The 25386-nt window shown below is 40.6% G+C and overlaps 1 protein-coding gene and 1 long non-coding RNA gene across 8 annotated transcripts in view; one reads left to right on the forward strand and one right to left on the reverse strand.

Moving 5' to 3' along the window:
* AIG1 (androgen induced 1) overlaps positions 1-9484 on the forward strand; it is a 244083-nt gene extending 234599 nt beyond the window's left edge. For 2 of the 7 annotated variants that reach the window (XM_043592492.1, XM_043592485.1), the window contains 2 exons: positions 2526-2689; positions 6907-8038. In XM_043592492.1, coding sequence (XP_043448427.1) covers positions 2526-2689; positions 6907-6977 — 235 coding nt within the window. In that variant the 3' untranslated portion in view covers positions 6978-8038. Of the gene's footprint in view, positions 1-2525; positions 2690-3315; positions 3646-6477; positions 6875-6906; positions 8039-8403; positions 8445-8811 lie in introns of those variants that run through there. The other 5 variants (XM_043592493.1, XM_043592487.1, XM_043592489.1 and 2 more) reach the window with 4 other exon arrangements.
* The window catches only part of LOC122490044, a 47074-nt gene continuing 27199 nt past the window's right edge, over positions 5512-25386 (reverse strand). Inside the window, exons 3-4 of the long non-coding RNA XR_006299070.1 lie at positions 11069-11128; positions 5512-5768 (exon numbers count right to left, since the gene is read on the reverse strand). This is a non-coding gene — a long non-coding RNA (uncharacterized LOC122490044). The remainder of the gene's footprint in view (positions 5769-11068; positions 11129-25386) is intronic.

Below are 25386 nucleotides of genomic sequence, written 5' to 3' on the forward strand. Positions count from 1 at the left end.
CAGAGGCCTGCATAAGACACATTACCAAAAGCTGCCAGTGAAAGGTTCATGCTACCAGAAGCAAGTAGAAAGCCAGGAACAGGTAGAAAAAATGCAACTAGCATTCATAATTTGAATTGCTGCTAATTTGCCTAATTAAGGAAACAGTTTCGCAGTGAGTCAGATTATAATTTTATAAGTTGGTTTGCAAAGTCAATTATAGCTTTATAGTATTACATTTTGGGGATATTGCACATTATCTCAATGGAAATTAATAAGCCACTTGATGAGCACACAACATTCCTTACGCCAGTGAAGAAAAGATTAGGAAGAGAAAACTGCCTCTAATTTATGGACAAACACAGTATGATGCATCAGAATCCCATAGGGCAGTTCTAAAATTTTAATATCTGCTGATTCTCACAAATCCTTCAACCTTTTTAAGAAAGAAAACTCTTGACTTGCTTGGCTTCCTCTCTTGGTAAAAAGCCTTTAGTTTGAACAGTTATTCAAGCTGACCTGGATGCACCTAATGACCATTTCTTCCCACTAAGACCATGTTTCTCCACCTTTCTTTCCTTATTGAACACCCCACCAAGGGACCTTTCTAGGTAATTTTCGTTCCCAATCTCCAACCCATAAAAATGTTGTATTGTGGTAAAATATACACAACGTATTTATCCTTTTAACCATTTAGAATTGTACAACTCAGTGTCATTAAATACACTCACAATGTCATGTAACCGTCACCACCATCTTTATCCAAAACATGTTCATTTTCTCCGACATAAACTCTGTACTCCTTATACCTTAACTCCCTATTCCCCACTCCCCCCAGCCCTCCCCACTCTATTATACTTCCTGTCTCTGAATTTGCCTGTTCTAGTATCTCATATAGGTGGAATCATACACTATTTGTCCTTTTGCATCTGGCTTCTTTCACTTAGTATGTTTTCAAGGTCCATCATGTTGTAGCATGTATCATAGTGTCGTTCTTCTTCATGGCTGAAAAATATTACGTTGTATGGCTAGACCAGTCTTGTGTATCCATCCATCCTAGATGTACACCTGCACCGTTTCCACACCTTTTGGCTATTGTGAATGGTGCTGCTGTGAACATTGGGGTACAAATATCTGTTTATGTTCCTGCTTTCAATTCAGTTCTTTTGGATTTATACCGATGTGGACTAGCTGGGCCCATGAAATGTTAACACCACAGATATACTGTGTACCTGTTTATGTTCTGTGTATGTAAGTGTCTGTGCTTAACACATAAAAACAGTAAGATTTCTTCACCACCCTGTCAGAACCAATTTTCACCTCTTTGAGGGGGAGTGGTATCACCCTCACTGAGACAGCAAGCTCTAAGATAAATATCCCCAGGGTTCTCGCGTCAGTGTGGTAAATATATAGGTAATAGATACACAAGGTGCTTAACAATGAGTGAAGCCGTGGGTGATAAGGAGGATGACCCCAAAACACATAAGTATCAAAAGTAATACTTATTCCTCCTGCAATAATATTATTTATATTATAATTAGTCTTCAAAATCGACAGCAGTTGATCAAGTGATGAACCCAAGAATGTTTCAGAAAATTGCTTTTTACAGTTGTGTCGAGACCAAACCAAGTGAGTAAAAATTCTAACTAAACTTTTGAAAACAGTGGGGATTAATGATGTTGTATTCCCACTGAACCTAAAATATCTCCGGAACACAAATAGAATGATTACAAGCAAGAATTACGTGCACTAGGGGAAAACAAGGAAAGAAACAAATACAGGAGCCAACAATCCAGGTGGTAGGAAGCCAAGTGCTGGTGAGGTTACAGGATGGCTCTGTCGGTATAGACACACTGCAGGTTACGCTGAGAACACTGCTGAGTACGCACTGGTATCTGGTTGGAAGGCAGTATGGAAGACACCTGCACATACTCGCCTAGGTTGGATTACAGTGTGGCTGCCTGATGCTATAGTGTCTCAGTATGTAAGGAAGAAATGAAGATTATACAAGAGTCTTGAGAGAAACGCGTTTCAAATACCTGACCAGAACCCATCAAATGTCAGGAAAGACAAGGAGAAACCAAAGAACTGCCAGATTGGAGGAGACTAAGATGGGACTACCAAGTACACGTGGGACCCTGGACCAGAAAAAGGGCATTCGTGGGGAAATGGGAATTCCGAATAAAGTCTGCAGTCCAGTTAGAAATGTTGTACAAATGCGAATGGCTTCGCCTTAGTTAATTGTGCCATGGTTATACAAGTTAACATTCAGGGAAGCTGAGGTGAAGGGCTTACTGGAACTCTCTGTACCATATTTGCAACTCCTCTGTGAGTCTAAAATTATTTTAGAATAAAAAGTATAAGAAAACAAACAAACAAACAAACAACAACAAACTTCCTGGTAACTCCTGAGTGTCAGAAGCGAAGTTGTGACACACATTGCCGAAGAGTGGTGTGAGTGGAGGGTCCATATTCACAATAACAGGAGTTTGAAATCTGACATGAGAGGAACTCCTGTCTTTGTCTCCTTTCCAATTCTATTGCAGGGTGTGCTGGGTGCATCACGTAACTGGGATGTGGGTGTATCCTTTCCTGGAACACATTGGCCCAGGAGCCAGAATCATCTTCTTTGGGTCTACAACCATCTTAATGAACTTTTTGTACCTGCTGGGAGAAGTTCTGAACAGCTATATCTGGGATACACAGAGAAGTAAGTATTGTTTAGGGGAGCATAAAGCAGGAGAACTGCTGTCTAAAAGAGTGTGTGCAGACACTGAAGGAAAATTCCATTGTAGCCAAGGATCACTTATGAAGAGCTTCATTTTTATAACTACACAGTGTTAATTTAAGAGCCGCTGGCAGTTACCTGAAAGGTTTATTACTCACTTTGTCTTATTAGCTAGTAAAACATGCAAATCTCAGAGAAAAGAAGCATGTCTATAAAATTTTATAGGGAGAAATGTAGCGTTAACAACAACAAAAATTTAGGAAATTCACTCTGATCAGAAAATACTGCTTTAGCTAAAGGGACCTCCCCCAATTAAATAGATAAAATATTAAATGTAACCAAATAGTCTCATTAAAAGCCACCCAGACCTCCACTTCTTACATCATCCCTTGTGTGGGTGCAGTAGCTTCAGAGAGGTCTCCCCCACTGTTCTGCTAGAACCCCAAGCAGCTCAGACTACCTGTGGCCACTGTGATTTACCAGTGACTGTCATATTCAAGGGCTGGAGGTGACAAAGAGGTACAGGCAGTAAAGGTAATAATACTTCATTGCTGTAGAAACTCTCTTAACCTATGACTTGATTTATCTTTTGTTTCTGTTTACGGCAGCGCCTCTATCTTGGCAAGGCACGTAATCTTACCCAAGCTGTGCAAACCCCTGTCCAAAGCGTATGTAAGATAACATAACAAATGGGAAGGTGGAAAAAGCAACAGCACCGTATGTAGTGGTTTGAGTCCTGCATGAAAGTATTTCCAAAGGCAAAATGGTTTGGGAATTTTGGAGAGTTCTGGGCATCTCTGCCAATAGAATCACAACATTCTAGACATCACTTGCAAATGATCTCTGTTCCACAAACACTGAGCACCCTACGTTGTGCCAGACACTGTGCCAGGAACCGGATCTTATTAGACAAATAAAACACAGTCGTTGCACGGTTACCAAGTTGGACTTTTTTGTGTGTGGACCCTCTAAGATTGTGTGTCAAGGCATTGGCCAATGGTAAGTGGCCAGGAGGAATTTAAGGATTTCTTTTCTCGGCAGCTGGCTTAATTTTAATAAGTGGTCTATTAGAAAAAGTGTCAAAATGTTTCATTCAGTTCAGGCCACAGCTTGGGAAACAAGAAATTAATCTTTTAATAATTCCTTCTCTGTTTAATGGGAATAGTAATCTTTATTAGCTAACTTATGAAAGTATTTAGCTAACTTGCAGAAATATTTTGAGAACAAAATGTAAACATTTCTCAGCTTCTTGGGAGAAAGGCCATATTTAAATGTAGGCTAATATGCTTTCTATATGTTATTCAGGAAGTATTTATGACTCTTTCCCCTTGATTTAGCTTGATTCCAATGGTCACTTGGCCATTGTTCTGCTACTCCTAAGAGAAGATGGCCTGAAGACCAGGAAAGAGAAAAATCCGGTGTGGATTCGTAGAATACTGCTCTTTAGCAGCTCTAAGTGAGAAGTTAAAAATGAATAGTGAAACTCAGGGTTTTTTTAATGATCTGTTCAATTTAATTTGGGCCATTCTCTTAAGTAAGGTTGACTCATATTCCACAACTCATTTTAGGTATGGAGATTAATTTTATCTACATGGGACCATCTAGTTAATTCCACAAAGGCAGATGTTTCATGTCAAGTGGACACATTTTTCTCTTCTATGAGAAGGATTGCAAACTGATGGCCTCCCCCCAAATTTACTTGCCAAAAGTTTTGTTAGACCTACGTGGTGGGATTTTTCTTTTTGAACCAACATTTAAAAATTGGGAGATTAGGGGCGCCTGGGTGGCGCAGTCGGTTAAGCGTCCAACTTCAGCCAGGTCACGATCTCGCCGTCCGGGAGTTCGAGCCCCGCGTCGGGCTCTGGGCTGATGGCTCAGAGCCTGGAGCCTGTTTCCGATTCTGTGTCTCCCTCTCTCTCTGCCCCTCCCCTGTTCATGCTCTGTCTCTCTCTGTCCCAAAAATAAATAAACGTTAAAAAAAAAAAATTGGGAGATTATACATACAGGCCAGATTCACCAGCTTATCAGATACTTTTTTAAGATCTGGCAACACCAGGCCCACCAAGCCCACTTATGGCAACAATGGATCAGTTGCCCCCTTGAGCTGGCTCCTTAAGTGTTCCTAGTTTTCACCTGGCCACTTTGCTCCACTACATTAGCTGCCTGTTTCCATACATGGCTAAATTTGAAAGTGCTGATTAAAAGCAGTATGTGCCGTATGTGTGTGTGTGTGTGCGTGTGTTGCAATGAACTGAATACAGTCAGGGAGAGTGTTAGAATCCTGAGTACATTTACTACATCCAAAACAAAATCCCCCAAGAAGCAGGGATATCACACGGAGCCCCTTTCCTTGTGTCCATAATGATTTTTAATGGCTTCACTTTCTCCACTTGGTTATGCTATGTTGACTTCAACTTCGAGACAGAATCACATTATTACAGAATCATTGAACAGAAAAGGATATTAGAAACCCAGAAAAGCTGGCTTTTTTACTAAGAAGCAGCTGAGCCTGGAAATCCTAGGTGACCCACCAATGTAGGTGGTGGCAGAGCCAACACCTTCTGCATAATGTCCGGTCCAGTGTTACTTTTACTGAGCCATCAGATTGTCACCATTGGAAATCCAGACCCATGAGAGGCTAGAAACCTCACTAAGACCCATGGACCTAGTTCATAAAATAACAAAATAGACCAACTTGATAAGAACAATGAACAAAAAGCCCTTAAATAGGCTAAATTTATATGTAAGCATTTGCTCTTTTTAAAGAAAAGTAACTCTAAGTGGAGTTGTGACTCTTGTAATGGTTTGCTAGTGCTGCTACAGCAAAGTACGGGGTGACTTAAACCCAGCAAAAGCTGGGTGACTTAAACAATAGAAATGCAATGTCTCACAGCTCTGGAGTCCAGAAGACCAAAATGAAGGTATTGGCAGGAAAGGTTCCTTCTGAGAACCATGACGGAGGGATCTCTTCCAAGCCTCTCTCCTTAGCTTGTAGATGACCATCTTCATGTTCACATGACAGTTGTCCCTGTGTGTGAGGCTGTCTCCAAACTTACCCTTTCTATAAAGACAATGGCCATATTTGATTAGGGTCCACCCCAATAACTTCATTTTTACTTGGTAAAGACCTTATCTCCAAATACAATCACATTCTGAGGTACTGGGGGTTAGGTGTGTGGAGACACAATTCCACCCATAACACTCTGCCTTCTGACCCCAAAATTCATGTCCTTCATTCATACAAAATACATTCCCAACAGCCCCAAAAGTCTTTCCAGCATCAACTCTTAGGTCTAAAATCTCATCTTAAATATCATCTAAATCAGGTCTGGTTAAGACTTGGGGTATAATTCATCTTGAAGCACAATTGCTTTTCAGTTGTGAACCTGTGAAGCCAGACAGAAAGTTATCTGCTTCCCAAACATAATAGTGAGACAGGCATAGAATATACACACTTTTCCAAAAAGGAGAAATCACAGCGGGCAAGGGCGTCACAGATCCCAACCAAGTGTGAAATGTAACGGGGCAAATTCTATTAGATTTTAAAGGCTTGAGAATGATCGTCTTTGGCTGAATACTCCATCCTCGGGCCACTTCCCCTTGCCCCTGGGTGGAAGCCTTACTCTCTGGAGAAGACTAGCCCCTGAACCACCTTAGAAGTCATTCTTCTTTCATTTCATGCTGCCTCTGTCCCTTTTAGTCCAGGCTGGCAGGGTTCCTGCTGGCACAAAATTCTCAAAAACCTTTTTGGCTTCCCATGCAATCCACAGAGGTCCACATCATCAAACAAGAAGTTCCCCCACAAATCTCTCCTGGCTGCTGCTGAAATGGTTAATTGGATCCACGAATGGCATGCCCTCATCTCTTTAGCAAATGGTCGTCCTGCCACCCCCCTTGGCCTTCTCTCTGAGGTTAGGCTCTGAGGTTAGGACTTCAACATATGAATTTGCGGGCACGGTGGTGGGAGGACACAATTCAACCTGTAACAGCTGAGATATTTCTGTACTTAAGCTAAGAATTTATTCCAATTCCAGTGTGTCTAACTGGGGTGACCAATCTTATTAAAGTAAAACTTAATATGACCAGAAATGAGTGTCCAAAAGTGAAAGGTTGGGGTGAGGAGAGAGACGAGCAAAAGAGAAAGGAGGTTGGAGCCAGATCTTTATGACAGAAACCCTCTTTCTTTTTTTCTCCCACAGCTGCCCATCCAGCTCATGGCCCACCCAGGCCCACCCAGGCCTGCAGTGTCCCAGCACTGCCCTCTGGTTGAGCTCTTCTCCCAGCCTAGGGGAATCACATGTGACTAACTCTCTCAGGGTCAATCAGCTCTTCCTCCAGGTTCCCAAAAGCACGTCCTGCCTTAGCTTTGTGACAGGTTTCTTTCTGCTATTTGTGTGGAAATTATACCTCTGGTTCTTCCAAATATTATTTACAGCTGTCTAATTTTTTCCCTCTACCTCAAAGCTGCCAAACTAAAGTAGGTGGGGAGCCATTTTTCCTGTCTGGGTCAATGAACACCCCCTGTTCTCCACCCCCGCTTTTGAAGATTCCACTGTCGCTGCCAAGTCAACCCATCTGCAGGAGAACACTTAGGAGGAAACAGACTTTAAGGAAAAGCAAGCAGTTATTAGTTCCTGAGAGCTTCTCCACAGGAGAGGGAACATGGGACAAAGTTGGGACCCAAGTCATGTGTGCTGCTTGAAAGGAATCCCTGTTGTGTTTTTCTGCCTTTGCCTTCGTTACCAACAACTAAGGCATCTCCTGGCCTTCTCCCCCTTAACCCTATTCCTCCTCCCTTCAGATGTCCTTAGTCCTCAATCTGAAGTTTTCCTTAATATGATTTCTGAGAAGCACTTTGGAAGAAGTGTTACAGATCTGTGCCAGTTCCTTAGTCATGAAAACCAAACCTGAAAGACTGTCTAAGGACACCTGTCCAGAGCATGTTACCCACATTCCCACCACCACCGCCCTGGCCCCACAAAACAAATACCGGGAGCTGGGTGCTGAGGGGAAGGGGAATCCTCCCTAGTATGAGCCCTGTGAGAGTAACCCTCTGGGATGAGGCTTTACATTTTTTTATATTGTGAAGTTCCTTATTTTATTCTGCTTTCCCACTAGCATAGCCTTCTGAGGCCTTCCTCGTATTTGTTGTTTATAAACTGATTCCAAAATGATTAAATGAGCTCCTACTGTCAGTCAGGCACTGTGTTAGGTGCTAGGGATATTATCAGAAACAAAACAGTTAAGGGCTCTGCCTTCAGAGAGCTTACGACTTGTAAAAGAATACCAATAAAAGCTGCAAAGCAATATGTGGGGTTCTTTTGTTTCGAGTGAAAAGTTTGAGAATTTGGTTTCAGATGAATAATATTTAGCAAGAAGCAAAAGAAAGAAGCGGGGAGCATTTACCAGTTTAACTTTAATGCATGACAATGACTTCAACATTTTCATCTCCAGGAAAATGAAACATCATTAACTAACTATTCACTACAGACCACAGGCAGAGGTCTTACTGGTCCAGTACATATGAGTCTCTCAGGAGGTAAAACATAGTTCTCCCAGGAGTGGGGTGAATAGAGGGAGAACTTGAGTTTAAGTACACAAAGGTATGGAAATAAACTGTTCTTGTGCCTAACTGCCTAACAAGCTCTCGGTGAGTTAAAACAAAAATTTTTTTTTCTTCACTTTTGAAAATCCAGAGTCCTTGCCTTGAGAAGAAACAGGACCAAAATCAAAATAAGTAAGGCCTGTTTGAGACTCATCAGCTGCACACCTTCCAATGTTAGAAGCTGGTTACAAAGCGGTCTGGTGGGGGTTTCTGTACAGACTCAATGAGTCAAGAATTGACTTGCACCCCTCACTCCCAGATGCCATAAGACCTGGGTGTGTCCTGATCTCAAGGTAAAGGGTGGGGACAGAGGTCACTAAAGAAGTTTCAGGAGAAAGTTGGAAAGGACTTTCCTTCTTAGCTAGGAGAAAGGGAGTGGGTACAACAGAGTGGATGGGGAGACGTGTGCGGAGAGGAGAGGGGTTTTTTGAGCAGCCTTGGAGAAGCTGCTCACAGTTTAATCTGATGTTAAAATAAAGTACTTTGCCTGAATTTCTAGGTATGGAAGAAGAGAAAGAGAAGCCTAAATTGGAATGAGAGCTAAGTCTAAATGAAAGAGCTGGATTGAGCCACCATTGAGGACTCTTACCCCTGGGCGTTGGCAATACAGGAGAGGAAGCGGCAAAGAAAGCAGTGGGATTCACCTCGGCCTCTCTGCCCCAGAGCGGGGGGCACCTTTATAGAGAAGCTTATATAAGAATAGGATACAGTTATTTCCAAAATAACTTGCCCTCATTATGTTTTAAAGAAGACTTTCCAAAGTCATTACTGATAATAACATCTTTTTTTTCCTCTTCTAGTTTTTAAAACTAAAATTGGTCATTGGATTTTAATTTTTGCAATTGTGATTCCATTTAATTGAGGAAGAATACAACTCGGTTGTGTTTCTTGTTGAGAAATACGTGAAAATCAAAGAGATAGATGTAAAGCAAGGCATTTGCGTATTGAGTCCTGCAGGTGGCTGGATAAGGACCCTGGACCACAGGGCAAGTCTGGAGGAAATATGCTGGATGTTCTGTATTGCAATAATGTCACCATTGCCTCAAACAAGCAATGTTAGTAATAATCACATGAAGTTAGTCAAAACCTAAGTGTATCTGGATCTCATGACTTAATCTTGTGAAACTTTTCATATATGCAAACAAACTTTAATAAAGACCAAGTAACCCCAATCTGATGCATGGTGTATTGAACATTGGTGTCTCCTCTCTTACTTTGTTTCTATTACCTCTTGAAAATGGGTTTACTGAACATAGGTCTTAATAATTTTCTGATTTTAAAAATGTGTATCTTTTAAAAAATTTTTTTGAATATTTATTTATTTTTGAAGGGGGCGGGCAGAGAGAGGGAGACACAGAATCCAAAGCAGGCTCCAGGCTCTGAGCTGTCGGTACAGAGCCTGACGTGGGGCTCAAACTCACGAACCATGAGATCACAACCTGAGCTGAAGCCAGACACTTAGCCAGCTGAGACACCAGGGTACCCCAAAAATGTGTACCTTTTTTGATAAATCTAAAAAGAATAATTTTTTAATTTAATTTACAAAGTCTTTGACCATAATTATTTTATTTTATTTATTTATTTTTAAAATTTTTTTTAAATGTTTTTTATTTTTTATTTTTGGGACAGAGAGAGACAGAGCATGAACGGGGGAGGGGCAGAGAGAGAGGGAGACACAGAATCCGAAACAGGCTCCGAGCCATCCGCCCAGAGCCGACGCGGGGCTCAAACTCCCGGACCGCGAGATCGTGACCTGGCTGAAGTCGGACGCTTAACCGACTGCGCCACCCAGGCGCCCCGACCATAATTATTTTAAAATAATACTAATGCAGAACATGGAGTAGAGAACACATAAAAATAAATCTTAGAGAAATGTAAGGAAAAACTAATCAAAATAAAAGCAGAAATTAAGTAAGACAGCAGGAAAATAACAGTGGAATTGATACATAAGTAAATTAATAAATACAGTATTTCATCTATACAAATATCATTAAAATATGCACACTAGAGAGAGAAATACAAATACTTGGCAATATAAACAGTATGAAACAAATTAATTATAAAAATAAACTTTATAGCTCTATGGCAACAAATTCTTAGAGCCCAATGAAATGTGCAATTTTCAAGTAAATGGATTCAATAAGAACTGGAAAGCTGTAATAGACTGATATTCATGGGAGACTTTTTTTTAAATGTTCAAATAACTATCTCCAAAAAAGGAGTTGGGTCCAGAGTGTTTTATGAGCAAGTCCTTGAAAACTTTCAAGTAACAACCCTCATGTTATTTAAACTGTTCCAAGATTACAGAATGATGAAACACTTCCCAAATTATTTATCAAAGTTAATATAACCGTCAAAATAAAGCCAATTTAGCAAAATAAAAATTTTCATTCGTTTTAACTAAGGTATCCGCAACATAAATCCAGTACTATATAAATAATTTTTCAAAACTGAATAAGATTTACTCTAAAAATTTAAGGATGGCTTAATACTAGGATTTTTATTCAAAAACATTCCCAATAAAATCATCCCCCCTCATCTGCAGGGGCTACCTTCCAGGACCCCCAGTGGGTGCCTGAAGCCATACATAGTACCAAACTGTATATATACTATGTTTTTTCCTCCACATATATGCCTATGATAAAGTTTAAATTTATAAATTAGGCACAAGAGATCAACAGCAATAATAATAAAATAAAACTATTATAACAATATACTGACATACAAGTTACGTGAAATCTTATTACTGTACTCACCCCTTCTCGTGATGGATGTGAGGGCATGAGGTGAGGTGAATAACACATGACTGTGGGTAACTGAAATATGGAAAGTACAACTATGAATAGTGAAAACTCAGATAAGTGGGGGACCACTCTAATGCACACAAAAAAAAAATTACATGATTCTCTCAGAGTTGCCCCAAACCATTTGGGAAATTCTAAGCTATTTCTGATAACAACATTAATAATGTAAAAACATACCATATCATGAGATATTCCCTTTTAAGGTCAGAAATAAGATAATGAGAGTTGTGGCCAATATGGTGGAGAAGTAGGGGGAATCCATACTTCCCGCGTCTCTCAAACAAAGACGTGTAGAAGCCAAAGGACTTTGAACACCAGAGCCTGGGAGGAAAAGAGACTTGAATCCACTAGGAAGAAAATGGGGAAGCTGGAAAAAAGATGGGTGGGTAACTGCGAACTAGGGGAGATAAAAAAAAAAAAAAGGCCCCGTGGGCACGGAGGGGAGGGACCCCCTTCTGCGGATAGACAAAGGGAAGAGAAAGAGAGGGTAGGGAAGGGCAGGACCATACCTGGACAGGAGAAAGACCTCGGATTGAGACTGAGAGGCATCGGATCTCTAACTGCGGGGCTTTCTCTGGACTGGGGCGGGCTCCCTATTCGCACACCTGGGGAGGAGGGGCGCCAGCCCTGGGTGCCGTGGTAGGTCAGGGCTCAGTCCGCAGCTGGAGAAAGTGGTTCCCTCCCTGGAGGGCTGCGCGATAGCACAGAACCTGCCTGTGTCCGCCACCCCGGGCACAGTGGCTGAGCTGAGGACTCAGTCTGCAGGGAGGAAAAGGTGGCCTTTCCCTGGAGTGCCGTGGGAAAAGACAAAGCCTGCCTGCGTCCGCCACCCGGGGGCTCCGGGGGAAGGCAGTGGCTCAGTCCACAGTAGGAGAAGGCGGTCCTCCCTGAAGTGTGGGGGGCACAGACAAAACCAGCCGAGACCACATATCACCACACTGAGAGGCGCTTCCCCAGCGCCAGAACGCGCGCGGAGCGGGACTTTGAATCCTAGCCAAGTGCAGGGTCAGGGGAGTTGGCAGAGCAAGAAAGAACTGCCCCGCCTACGCCCGCCGAGTGAAGACGACTCAAACTGAGTCCCCCGGATGGGCTCCATGGAGAAGAGACTGAGGGATCACCATCCCCCCGCCCCAACCAAGGCGGGGCCTCAGGAATCACTCCCCCGCCCATAGTGGGGGTGGGTCCACCTTACGCCAAACCATGCCCCCTTGCGCTGGGTAACTGCGTAGCCACCAGATGGGCCCAGACCCTGCAGACAGCTACTCCCGACAAGCGGTGCAGCATTGCCTGGATTAATTCTAGGTCAACTCTGGATATATAAATATATTCTACTCCCCCTTTCTCCTCCTTATCTCTTCCCTCCCCTAGGCTGGTTACTCTGGTTATTGGTCTCTCTAAACAGACATATTTAATCCATTGTCTTGATACATGTTCTACACCTCCTTCTTTACACTCCTTTCTGTCTGGAATAATCAAGCCATATAGTTTCTCTGTCTGGGTAACTTTATCTTCATTTCATTTGCCCCGCCTCCTTCTTTATTTTCCTTTCTCTCTCTCTGGATTAAGCCTTTTAGTCTCTCTGCCTAAATCGATGTTTATTTTTTCTACCCCCCTTCATGCATTTCTCTCCTTGTATGTGCTCTTCCATCAGCACCGCCTCCACCCTCTTTACTTGTAGTCGGTGTTTTGGGGTTTTTCGTTTTTAGTCTTTAGTTTTTTGTTTGTGTTTATTTGTTTGTTTGTGTTATTCTTGTGTTTGCGTGTTTTTGTCTCCTCTTTGTGTATCAGTTTTCCTTTACGGGGCTACTCCAAGGAACAAATCAAAGCACACCTGGTGAAGGGTCCAAAATATCACTATGAGTAGGGTAATAAAATAACCAAAGTCACAACAACAGAGAGCAAGTAACAATCTCCAAAAAAACACCTCCTGAAGGGCCAGGCTCTGGACAGCGTATGACCTTCTTTGAATATAGCAGTGTTCACAGGTGCAGAGTACACAAACTTTTAAAATGCATAAGGGACAGAAAACTAGACAAAATGACGAAACAGAAGAATTCTCCTCAAAAGAAATTCCAGGAAGTAGCGACAGCTAACGAATTGATCAAAACCGATTTCAGCAACATAACGGAACAAGAATTTAGAATAATAGTCATAAAATTAATCGCTGGGCTTGAAAAAACCATAGAGGACAGCAGAGAATCTATTGCTACAGAGATCAAGGGACAAAAAAATAGTCATGATGAATTTTAAATGCTATAAATGAGGTGCAAAATAAATAGAGGTGGCCACTGCACAGATTGAAGAGACCAAGGAGAGAATAGGTGAATTAGAAGACAAAATTATGGGAAAAAAGGAAGCTGAGAAAAAGATTTTAAAAATCCAGGAGTACCAGGGGAGAATTAGAGAACTAAGTGATGGAATCAAACAGAACAATATCTGTATCATAGGAATTCCAGAAGAAGAAGAGAGAGAGAAAGGGCTGAAGGTGTACTTGAACAAATCATAGCTGAGAACTTCTCTGATCTGGGTAAGGAAATAAGCATTGAAATCCAAGAGGCACAGAGAACTCCCTTCAGACATAACTTGAATCGATCTTCTGCATGACATATCATAGTGAAACTGGCAAAATGCAAGGATAAAGAGAGAATTCTGAAAGCAGCTAGAAATAAATGGGCCTTAACGTACAAAGGTAGACACATAAGGGTAGTAGCAGACCTATCTACTGAAACTTGGCAGGCCAGAAAGGAAAGGCAGGAAATCTTCGATGTGATGAACAGAAAAAATATGCAGCTGAGAATCCTTTACCCAGCAAGTCTGTCATTCAGAATAGAAAGAGAGATAAAGGTTTTCCAAAACAAACAAAAACTGAAGGAATTCATCACCACTAAACCAGCCCTACAAGAGATCCTAAGGGGGAATCTGTGAGTGAAATGTTGCTGGGATCACAAAGTATCAAAGACACCAGTACAAGCATGAAACCTACAGATAACACAATGACTCTAAACCCGTATCTTTCAATAATAACACTGAATGTAAATGGACTAAAGGCTCCAACCAAAAGACATAGGGTATCAGAATGGATAAAAAAAAAACAAGACCCATCTATTTGCTGTCTACAAGAGACTCATTTTAGACCTGAGGACACCTTCAGATTGAAAGTGAGGGGATGGAGAACTATCTATCATGCTACTGGAAGTCAAAAGAAAGCTGGAGTAGTCATACTTTTATCAGACAAACTAGACTTTAAATTAAAGGCTGTAACAAGAGATGAAGAAGGGCATTATATGATAATTACAGGGTCTTTCCATCAGGAAGAGCTAACAATTATAAATGTCTATGCACTGAATTCAAAAGCACCCAAATATATAAAACAAGTAATCACAAACATAAGCAACCTTATTGATAAGAATGTGGTAATTGCAGGAGACTTTAACACTCCACTTACAACAATGGACAGAATATCTAGACAGATAATCAATAAAGAAACAAGGGCCCTGAATGATATATTGGATCAGATGGACTTGACAGATATATTTAGAACTCTGTATCCCAAAGCAACAGAATATACCTCCTTCTCGAGTGCACATGGAACATTGTCCAAGATAGATCACATACTGGGTCACAAAACAGCCCTTAATAAGTATAAAACAACTGAAGATCATACCATGCACACTTTCAGATCATAATGCTATGAAACTTGATATCAACCACAGGAAAAAGTCTGGAAAACCTCCAAAAGCATGGAGGTTAAAGAACATCCTACTAAAGAATGAATGGGTCAACCAAGCAATTAGAGAAGAAATTTAAAAATATATGGAAACAAATGAAAATGAAAATACAACAATCCAAATGCTTTGGGATGCAGTGAAGACAGTCCTGAGAGGAAAATACATTGCAATCCAGGCCTATCTCAAGAAACAAGAAAAATCCCGAATACAAAATCTAACAGCACACCTAAAGGAAACAGAAGCAGAACAGCAAAGACACCCCAAACCCAGCAGAAGAAGAGAAATAATAAAGATCAGAGCAGAAATAAACAATATGGAATCTAAAAAAACAGTAGAGCAAATTAATGAAACCAAGAGTTGGTTTTTTGAAAAAATAAACAAAATTGATAAACCTCTAGCCAGGCTTCTCCAAAAGAAAAGGGAGATGACCCAAATAGAAAAAATCATGAATGAAAATGGAATTATTACAACCAATCCCTCATAAATACAAGCAATCATCATGGAAACTATGAAAAACTATATGCCAACAAATTGGACAACCTGGAAGAAATGGACAAATTCCTAAGCACCCACAGACTTCCAAAACTCAAACAGGAAGAAATAGAAAATTTGAACAGACCCACAACCAGTGAAGAAACTGAATCAGTTATCAAAAATCTCCCAACAAATAAGAGTCCAGGACCAGATTGCTTCCCTGGGGAATTCTACCAGACATTTAAAGCAGAGATAACACCTATCCTTCTCAAACTGTTCCAAAAAATAGAAAGGGAAGGAAAACTTCCAGACTCATTCTATGAAGCCAGCATTACTTTGATTCCCAAACCAGACAGCGACCCAGCAAAAAAAGAGAACTACAAGCCAATATCCCTGATGACTATGGATGTAAAAATTCTCAACAAGATACTAGCAAATCAAATTGAACAGCATATAAAAAGAATTATTCACCATGATCAAGTGGGATTCATTCTGGGCTACAGGGCTAGTTCAATATTCACAAATCAATCAATGTGATACATCACATTAATAAACGAAAAGATAAGAACCATATGATCCTGTCAATCGATGCAGAAAAAGCATTTGACAAAATTCAGCATCCTTTCTTAATAAAAACCCTCGAGAAAGTCGGGATAGAAGGAACATACTTAAACATCATAAAAGCCATTTATGAAAAGCCCACAGCTGATATCATCCTCAATGGGGAAAAACTGAGAGCTTTCCCCCTGAGATCAGGAGGACAACAGGGATGTCACTCTCACCGCTGTTGTTTAACATAGTGTTGGAAGTGCTAGCATCAGCAATCAGACAACAAAATGAGGTCAAAGGCATCGAAATTGGCAGAGATGAAGTCAAGCTTTCACTTTTTGCAGATGACATGATACTATACATGGAAAACCCAATAGACTCCACCAAAAGTCTACTAGAACTGATACATGAATTCAGCAGTCGTATGATACAAAATTAATGTACAGAAATCAGTTGCATTCTTATACACTAATAATGAAGCAACAGAAAGACAAATAAAGAAACTGATCCCATTCACAATTGCACCAAGAATCATAAAATACCTAGGAATAAACCTAACCAAAGATGTAAAAGATATGTATGCTGAAAACTATAGAAACCTTATGAAGGAAATTGAAGAAGATACAAAGAAATGGAAAAACATTCCGTGCTCATGGATTGCAAGAATAAATATTGTTAAAATGTCAATACTACCCAAAGCTATCTACACATTCAATGCAATCCCAAACAAAATTGCACCAGCATTCTTCTCAAAGCTAGAACAAGCAATCCTAGAATTTGTATGGAACCACAAAAGACCCCGAATAACCAAAGTAATACTGAAGAAGAAAACCAAAGTGGGAAGCATCACAATCCTAGACTTTAGCCTCTACTACAAAGCTGTAATCATCAAGACAGCATGGTATTGGCACAAAAACAGACACATAGACCAATGGAATAGAATAGAGACTCCAGAATTGGACCCACAAATGTATGGCCAACTAATCTTTGACAAAGCAGAAAAGAATATCCAATGGAAAAAAGACAGTCTCTTAACAAATGGTGCTGGGAGAACAGGACAGCAACATGCAGAAGAATGAAACTAGACGACTTTCTTACACCATTCACAAAAATAAACTCAAAATTGACCAAGGACCTGAATGTGAGACAGGAACCCATCAAAACCCTAGAGGAGAAAGCAGGAAAAAACCTCTCTGACCTCAGCCGCAGCAATTTCTTACTTGACACATCTCCAAAGGCAAGGGAATTAAAAGCAAAAATGAACTATTGGGACCTCATGAAGATAAAAAGCTTCTGCACAGCAAAGGAAACAATCAACAAAACTAAAAGGCAAACGATGGAATGGGGAAAGATATTTGTAAATGACATAACGGATAAAGGGCTAGTATCCAAAACCTACAAAGAACTCACCAAACTCCACACCCAAAGAACAAATAATCCAGTGAAGAAATGGGCAGAAGACATGAGTAGACACTTCTCTAAAGAAGACATCCAGATGGCCAACAGGCACATGAAAAGATGCTCAACGTTGCTCCTTATCAGGGAAATACAAATCAAAACCACACTCAGATATCACCTCAAGCCAGTCAGAGTGGCCAAAATGAACAAATCAGGAGACTATAGATGCTGGAGAGGATGTGGAGAAACAGGAACCCTCTTGCACTGCTGCAAGAATGCAAACTGCTGCAACCACTCTAGGAAACAGTGTGGAGGTTCCTCAAAAAATTAAAAATAGATCTACCCTATGACCCAGCAATAGCACTACTAGGAATTTACCCAAGGGATACAGGAGTGCTGATGCATAGGGGCACTTGTACCCCAATGTTTATAGCAGCACTTTCAACAATAGCCAATTTTTTAATGGAAAGAGCCTAAATGTCCATCAAGTGACGAGTAGATAAAGAAATTGTGGTTTATATACACAATGGAATACTATGTGGCAATGAGAAAGAATGAAATACAGCCTTTTGTAGCCACGTGGATGGAACTAGAGAGTGTGATGCTAAGTGAAATAAGTCATACAGAGAAAGACAGATACCATATGTTTTCACTCATATGTGGATCCTGAGAAACTCAACAGAAGACCAGGGGGGAGAGGAAGGCGAAAAAAAAAAAAAGTTACAGAGAGGGAAGGAGGCAAACCATAAGAGACTCTTAAATACTGAGAACAAACTGAGGGTTGATGGGTGGTGGGGGAGAGGGGAAGGTGGGTGATGGGCATTGAGGAGGGCACCTGGTGGGATGAGCACTGGTTGTTGTATGGAAAGCAGTTTGACAATAAATTACATTTAAAAAAAGAAAGAAGATAATGATATCCATGACACTGTCACTATTACTCTTCTGAGGTCTTGGAGAATGTTATGTCTGGCATCAAATAAGTTATATTTTGACCTGGAGTGAAAAAGATCTATGTTAAAGTTTTATGTAACTATAGAATTGATATTATTAATGGAAAAGAAAATTGAATGTTTTAAGAAAAAGCAGAAAATGGGGAAAGACACCATTTTTTTTAATGTTTATTTTGTTTTTGAGAGATTGAGACAGAGCATGAGTGAGGGAGGGGCGGAGAGAGAGGGAGACACAGAATCCGAAACAGGCTCCAGGCTCTGAGCTGTCAGCAACGAGCCCAAGGCAGGGCCCAACGAACTGTGAGATCATGACCTGAGCCGAAGTTGAATGCTTAACCAACTGAGCCACCCAGGTGGCCTGAAAGCCACCATTTAAAAGGAAACTATTTCTCCAGATGACTCTCAGGAGAGGAAACCTAAAGGAGCGGAATATTTTTTAGGACTCTTTGGGACAATTCCTCTGGTGACCATGTGACTATCCCTCTGGTCTAGCAGACAACACTTTCACTTTACTCACCAAAATGACACCCAAAGAAGTTGATGCCTGTGGCCTTCAGATATAAAGCTAATTTGACTTAAGTACCTTGCCACAGTCTTGGATTTGTGCATCACCGCTATGTTTGAAATACAATTATGTGATCGTATTTGGGGTTGGGTTTGGTTTACTTGTGATGGATCATTTCTGCTTTAGGAACCCCAGCCCCTGAACCCTGGCCAAGCTTCTACAGGATGCCCAGGGCTGTCTCTGCAGATGCAAGGAATGCGCTGAGACATGCCTACCCCCGGTAATGTACCCCCTGACCCATCACAGAAACTCCGTTTATCCTGGAGCAGAATCCATCGCGATGAGTCTACTGCCTGCCATGTAATCACAGAGTGATGAGAAAGAAGTTAGAGATTTCTCCCTTTGGCTTGCAACCTCCCACTTTCTCCCACCCGTTCTCAGGAGGATGCTTGTGCTTTACTCTCTTCTCTGTGTATGTCGGTGAAGACTGATCTACCATCCACCATATCAGGGGGGGAATGTGCTTTGAGCTCCAATTTTGGAACAAGAAAATTAATAATTAACTAATGCAAATTAACAGAGGAACATTTTAAAAAGACAAATTGTACCAAAGAAGCAGAACAATGGAAAGCTTTTCAACTTATTTTACTTAATATACCCCTCAAAATAAAGCCAAAAGAGCACCAAATTTCACTTATGGTAGATAAAATACTGGCACCATAAATCTAATACTATAAGAAAATTACAATTTTTCATGACCAAATAATGTATACTTTTCTCTTGAGAGACTTCTTAAAAAGACAAAATGGAAAGATATACTAAATTGTGAAAAAGAAAATTCTATTCTTAAAGATGCCATTCCTTCCTGGCATCTTTATAAGTACTATATATTTTAATTATAATCCAAAAATTTATAATTTATAAGTACTATATAACTCCATTCTAAAATTGCTAACTTTTTTTTAACTTAACAGAAAAATAAATCAGTAAAAGTAACAGAAAAATCTTGAGAACACATAATTAAAGCATACTTGCATCACTAAAACATATTACAGGGAAGCCTGGGTGGCTCAGTTGGTTAAGGGTCCAACCAAAGCTTGACCTCAGCTCGTGATCTCAGGATTCATATGTTTGAGCCCCACAAGGGATTCTGCGCTGTCAGTGCAGAGCCTGCTTGGGATTCTGTCTCTGCCTTTCCCTCACTCTGCTCTCTCTCTCTCTCTCCCTCTCTCTCTCAAAATAAATAAACAAAATTAAAAAAAAAAACTTTAAAAAACATATTATAAAATATTATAATTAAATAATTAAAATAATGTGGTATGGCTCAACAATGGAAAGAAAAATCAACAAAATATATATATACATATATATTTAGCAATTAATAAAATGACATTTCAAATCAGTAAGAGCATAGTAAATGATTGAATGAAAATGAATACTAGTTGGTAAAAACGAAAAAGCTGCATTTCTTCCTTAAAACTCACACACATAAAACACACACACATACAATTTCAGATAGATTAAAGGATGAAATATAAGAAAAAGGTATGAGAGGGGCGCCTGAGTGGCTCAGTTGTTTAAGTGTCTGACTTCAGCTCAGGTCATAATCTTGTGGTCTGAAGTTTGAGCCCCACGTCGGGCTCTGTGCTGACAGCTCAGATCCTGGAGCCTGCTTCAGATTCTGTGTCTCCCTCTCTCTCTGCCCCTCCCCTGCTCATGCTCTCTCTCTGTCTCAAAGATAAATAAAAACATTAAAATTTTTTTTTAATAAACGTTAAAAAAAATTACAAAGAAAAAAGTATGAGAAATGAAGGAAAATACAGATGAATATCTGAGATCCTACATTAGAGACACATAGAAAAAAGTACCTACATATTATACATAAATATATATTAGGAAATTTAATATTATATACAGTTGACCCTGAACAACCCAGGTTTGAACTGCATAGGTCCACTTAGATATGGGTTTTCTTCAGTAAATACAATACCGTACTACAAATATATTTTCTCTTCCTTATGATTTCTTAGAACATTTTCTCTTCTCTAGCTTCCTTTATTTTAAGACTACGGTATATAATACATGCAACATATAAAATATGTTACTTGACTGTTTATGTTTTCGGTAAGGCTTCCAGTCAACAGTAGGCTATTAACAGTGAAGTTTTAGGGGAGTCAAAAGTTATACATGGATTTTCTATGGTGTGAGAGGTCAGCACCCCTAACCCGACATTGTTTAAGAGTCAATTCTATAATATATGTGAGGAAATGAAATATAAATATATATTAGGAAATTGAATATTATATATAATGTATATGAGAAAATGAAATGTAATATATATTAGGGAATTGAATCTTGTCTGGCAGCTGATATCCTGTGAAGTTATTGAGAGAAAACTATCTAAGGTGTATTCAAGACAATGATAGCATCATTTCTTTAAATAAGAAATCTGGAGGAGAACCAGGCTGGGGTGGGGTTTGATGATGAACTTGACTTTGGATTTTTTCAATGTAGATCCAGGGCTATTTCAATGAAATTGTAGGGACAGAATCTAGATTCCAGAGAATTGAGGAATTATTGGCATTAGTGGATGGTAAAGCAGTAGCGAGAGCAGTCACAGATGACTACTTGAAAAACAAAACTTACACAGTAGCACACAGGCTCCATGGGGAATGTGAACCCAATGTGGATATTGTCGGTTTGTGACTCTTCTGTGTTAGCCTTAGGAGGGAACACCTCTCCCACTGTCACAGGAAACAAACTGAAAGAGACAAATGTCCTTGGAAGTGCGTTTGCTGGACAAAAGACAAAGTTTACAGACTTCTTTTTGATGGTTTCAGTGGCTGCAATTTTCCCCTCCAAGAATTGCCTGAAGAGAGAAAGAAAGAACAGAGGATGGGGTTCGAGCTATTACCTATTTACCTTGAGAAGAGCGGCAAAGACTGTGAAAACATGGAAGGCTTTCTAGCCCACACTGACGGCCCAAGAGAGGGTTGAAGATCACAAATTTACCTTGATGATAACAAGGCCCATTGTGGGATTTCCTCCAAGAAAACTCAAGAGGCCAGGCAGAGTAAAGAAGCTCAAAGTATAGGTGCCACAGGGGCACTGGGTGCCTCAGTTGGGTGAGCGTCTGATTCTTGATTTTGGCTCCAGTCATGATCTCACGTTTCGTGAGTCCGTGCCCTGCATCAGGCTTGCTGCTGTCAGCACAGAGCCTGCTTCAGATCTTCTGTCCCCCTCTCTCTGCCTCTCCCCTGCTCACACTCTCTCTCTCTCAATAATAAAAAAATAATAAAAATAAAAATAAAGAAGTATAAGTGCCACAAAAGGACAAGCAGGTGAGAGTCAGGGTATTGGCAAGAGTGGTTGGAAAGATGAATCGTGGGGTCTAGAAGGAACTGAAGAGGAAAGAAGTAGGACAGACAATGGGACACAATAAAAGGGTCCAGAAATTGGCAATCTCCGTAAAGTTGGAGAAAAGATCTATCAAGGAAATGAAGGCAATAGACAGACAGGAAGTCATGATCAGAAACTAACTCTTGGTGCGCGCCTGGGTGGCTTAGTTGGAAAGCCATCTGACTTCTGCTCAGGTCATGATCTCACTGTTCATAAGTTCAAGTCCCACATCAGGTGAGCTTGAGCCCTGCTTCAGGTGAGCCTTGTTTTTCTCTCTCTTTCTCTCTCCCTCTCTCTCTGCCCATCAGTCTCTTGCACCCTCTCCCTAAAAATAAATAAACAAACAAACTGTTGGAGTTTAACATTTTAGAGGTACGTGAAATTACACTATTTCTTGCTTTTTTCATTAATATAATGTGGTAGTAAGGGCCCCAAAGGATATCCACATCCTAATCACCAGAGCCTTTGAATATGTTACCTTTCACAGCAAAAGGGACTTTAAGGTGTGATTAAGTTAAGGGTTTTGAGATGTGAGGGTTACCTTGGATTATCCAGTGTACCCAATATAATTACAAGGGCCCTTATAAGAGGGAAGCAGGAAGTCCCACTGAGAGAAAGAAATGTAACCATGGTTGCAGCAGTTGGAGTGAAGAAGGGCAAAGATTGTAGAAGGCAAGGAAATGGATTCTTCTTCTGGAGTCTCAAAGAGAATTCCACCCTACTGATACACTGACATTAGTACTTCTGACCTCCACAGCTGTTTGGTAATAAATGTGCCACTAAATGTGTGGTGATTTTTTTTTAACAACAGCAATAGGAAACAAATACATATATTATCATTTAGCACTTTTACATATTTATATGGGCTATTTTGCATTACGCTAACACACACACACACACACACACACACACACACAGGAATAGCCACAAAGTAATATCCAAAACTCCTTTTTGTGACTCTCCAGTAATTGAGTGACCAACACTTATCTCACTAAGCCAAACCACTTACCCTATGCTGACAAGCCAGTCAAAGTCATTCACACTCATCTGATTTATTGATATAGAAGAGCTGAAGATGATTGAAGAAGTCCCCATGGAAACCCTCAAAGACATTTGGACACTTCATGCCAACTCATCAGCTGGGCAATGAAATTTTTGAGACAGATGACCTTAATTTCAAGTACGATTCAAAGTATTTGGAACTAAAAACAAATGCCTATACTTGCCACAGGGAGATTTGCCAGGAGGAGAGGTGGGCATCTTATGGCCAAGCTTTATTGAAAAAACAAACAAACAAAAAAACCCACAAATATATATATATATATTTTTTCAGTTTATTTATTTACTGTGAGAGAGTGAGAGCACAAGCAGAGGAGGACAGAGAAAGAGGGACAGAGAGAATCCCAAGCCGGCTCTGCACTGTCAGTGCACAGCCTGACATGGGGCTAGAACCTACGAACTGTGAGATCATGACCTGAGCTGAAACCAGGAGTCGACACTTAACCAACTGAGCCACCCAGGTGCCCTGAAGAAATACATTTTTAAAGCTTCAGCCAAATCAATCCTTGCAGTAAAATTTTCTCAAGGGATGGGGCGCCTGGGTGGCTCAGTCGGTTGGGTAGCCAACTACAGCTCAGGTCATGATCTCATGGTCTGTGAGTTTGAGCCCCGCATCAGGCTCTGTGCTGACAGCTCAGAGCCTGAAGCCTGCTTTGGATTCTGTGTCTCCCTCTCTCTCTGCCCCTTCCCTGCTTGCTCTCTGTCTCTCTCTCTCAAAAATAATAAACATTTAAAAAAAAATTTGTTTTAATAAAAAAAAATTTCTCAAGGGATATTTGCAAGCTGTAAAATCAAACACAATAAAAGCTTTTTTTTTTAACGCTATCTCTGGTTTTACATACATGCACAAGCATATTGATCCATCTGGTAGAGTAGTCTCAACATAGATATGTGCCAAGAAAAAAATCATTTATTTTCAAGCAACTCTAAATGTTCTGGGTCCTCAAACCTACACCCTGCGTAGGCCAGACCTCTTATTTCTACATCTCATTCAGGTTTAATATTTAATCCCATGATTTTTGAAATCCAAACTGTCAAAACTCCCTCTACCTCTCTGTCTTCCTTGCGCCTGGAGAAGAGGGGGGAATGATCTATGCTTACACAGCAAATGACATCAAAGCTGGCAAGTCCCTCCTCTGCCTCCCAGCCCAACACCAAGGGGCTGGAATCAAGTATTTGAGTGGGGATGAAATTGTCAGCTCATCAGGCAGCTCCACGGGGCCCACCCTTATGCAGTTTCCCTGTCCTCTTCTCCCCTATTACCAAGACAACACCCAATCCACCCAAAAGTCTCTGCTTCTGGCAAGGCCCAGCTACCTTTCATGGCAAGCACTCATCAATCCTTGCCAAACCAAGGGTGGGAACACAGGCTGCCCTGGGGCAGGCTCTCTCACTGCTCCATCAGCAACACCAAATGCTCTGTCAGCTCAGTGGCACACAACCCTACCCTCACCCCCACACAGTTCTTACTGAGGGTGGAGGAAACTTGGGAAACACTGATTTCAACACAAGAGGGTGGAACAAATAGAAACTTCCCTGCTCCCTGCTTCCCAGGCTCTCCAACAAGGAAAGGGAGGGAGAAGGTATTGTTACTACTTCAACAACCTTCCTTCAAAGGTTTAATATCCTTGCCCCCTCTGTGTCCTTTATTCTATAAAGATGGAAGGAATGAGGGTTAAGAAACTGGTTCTGCTGGATGTCTTCTGTTAGCAAATCTCACAGTGTGGGACTGGCATCCGGAAGACATTCCTCTGAACTTAAAAGGTGAGACACTTGGCAAGATTTATCCTGAAACATGGATTCTAGTTGGCAGTTTCAGGGAAGCACAAATGTCCCTCATCATCCCTTTACACTGTTTCTATATATATAAATTTTGTATTCCAGTCATCATTAATTTTGGAATTTTTTATATTACAAAGTGTTTTTCCAAAAACAGATCCCCAATGATGTGCCTCTGAGAAATGAGTTTTCCATTTAACCTGGCTCAGTTTGAAACTATAATCTTGGCACTAGTTAAGTTATAATTCAGGAGGTCAGTATATTGATTTCAACAGCCCAGTTGAAACTCGGGGCTAAACTCTGAGAACTAAGCGTAGAAGAGATAAGGGGAGAAAGCCCCAGAATAAATAGAATTTGCATTTGTAATAAATAAATAAAAATAAATAGAAATCTGCAACATTTATTCTGTAGTCAGAGCAGAATAAGCAA

The sequence above is a fragment of the Prionailurus bengalensis genome, chromosome B2 (assembly GCF_016509475.1).
Source record: "Prionailurus bengalensis isolate Pbe53 chromosome B2, Fcat_Pben_1.1_paternal_pri, whole genome shotgun sequence".
In the NCBI taxonomy this organism is placed as follows: Eukaryota; Metazoa; Chordata; class Mammalia; order Carnivora; family Felidae; genus Prionailurus; species Prionailurus bengalensis.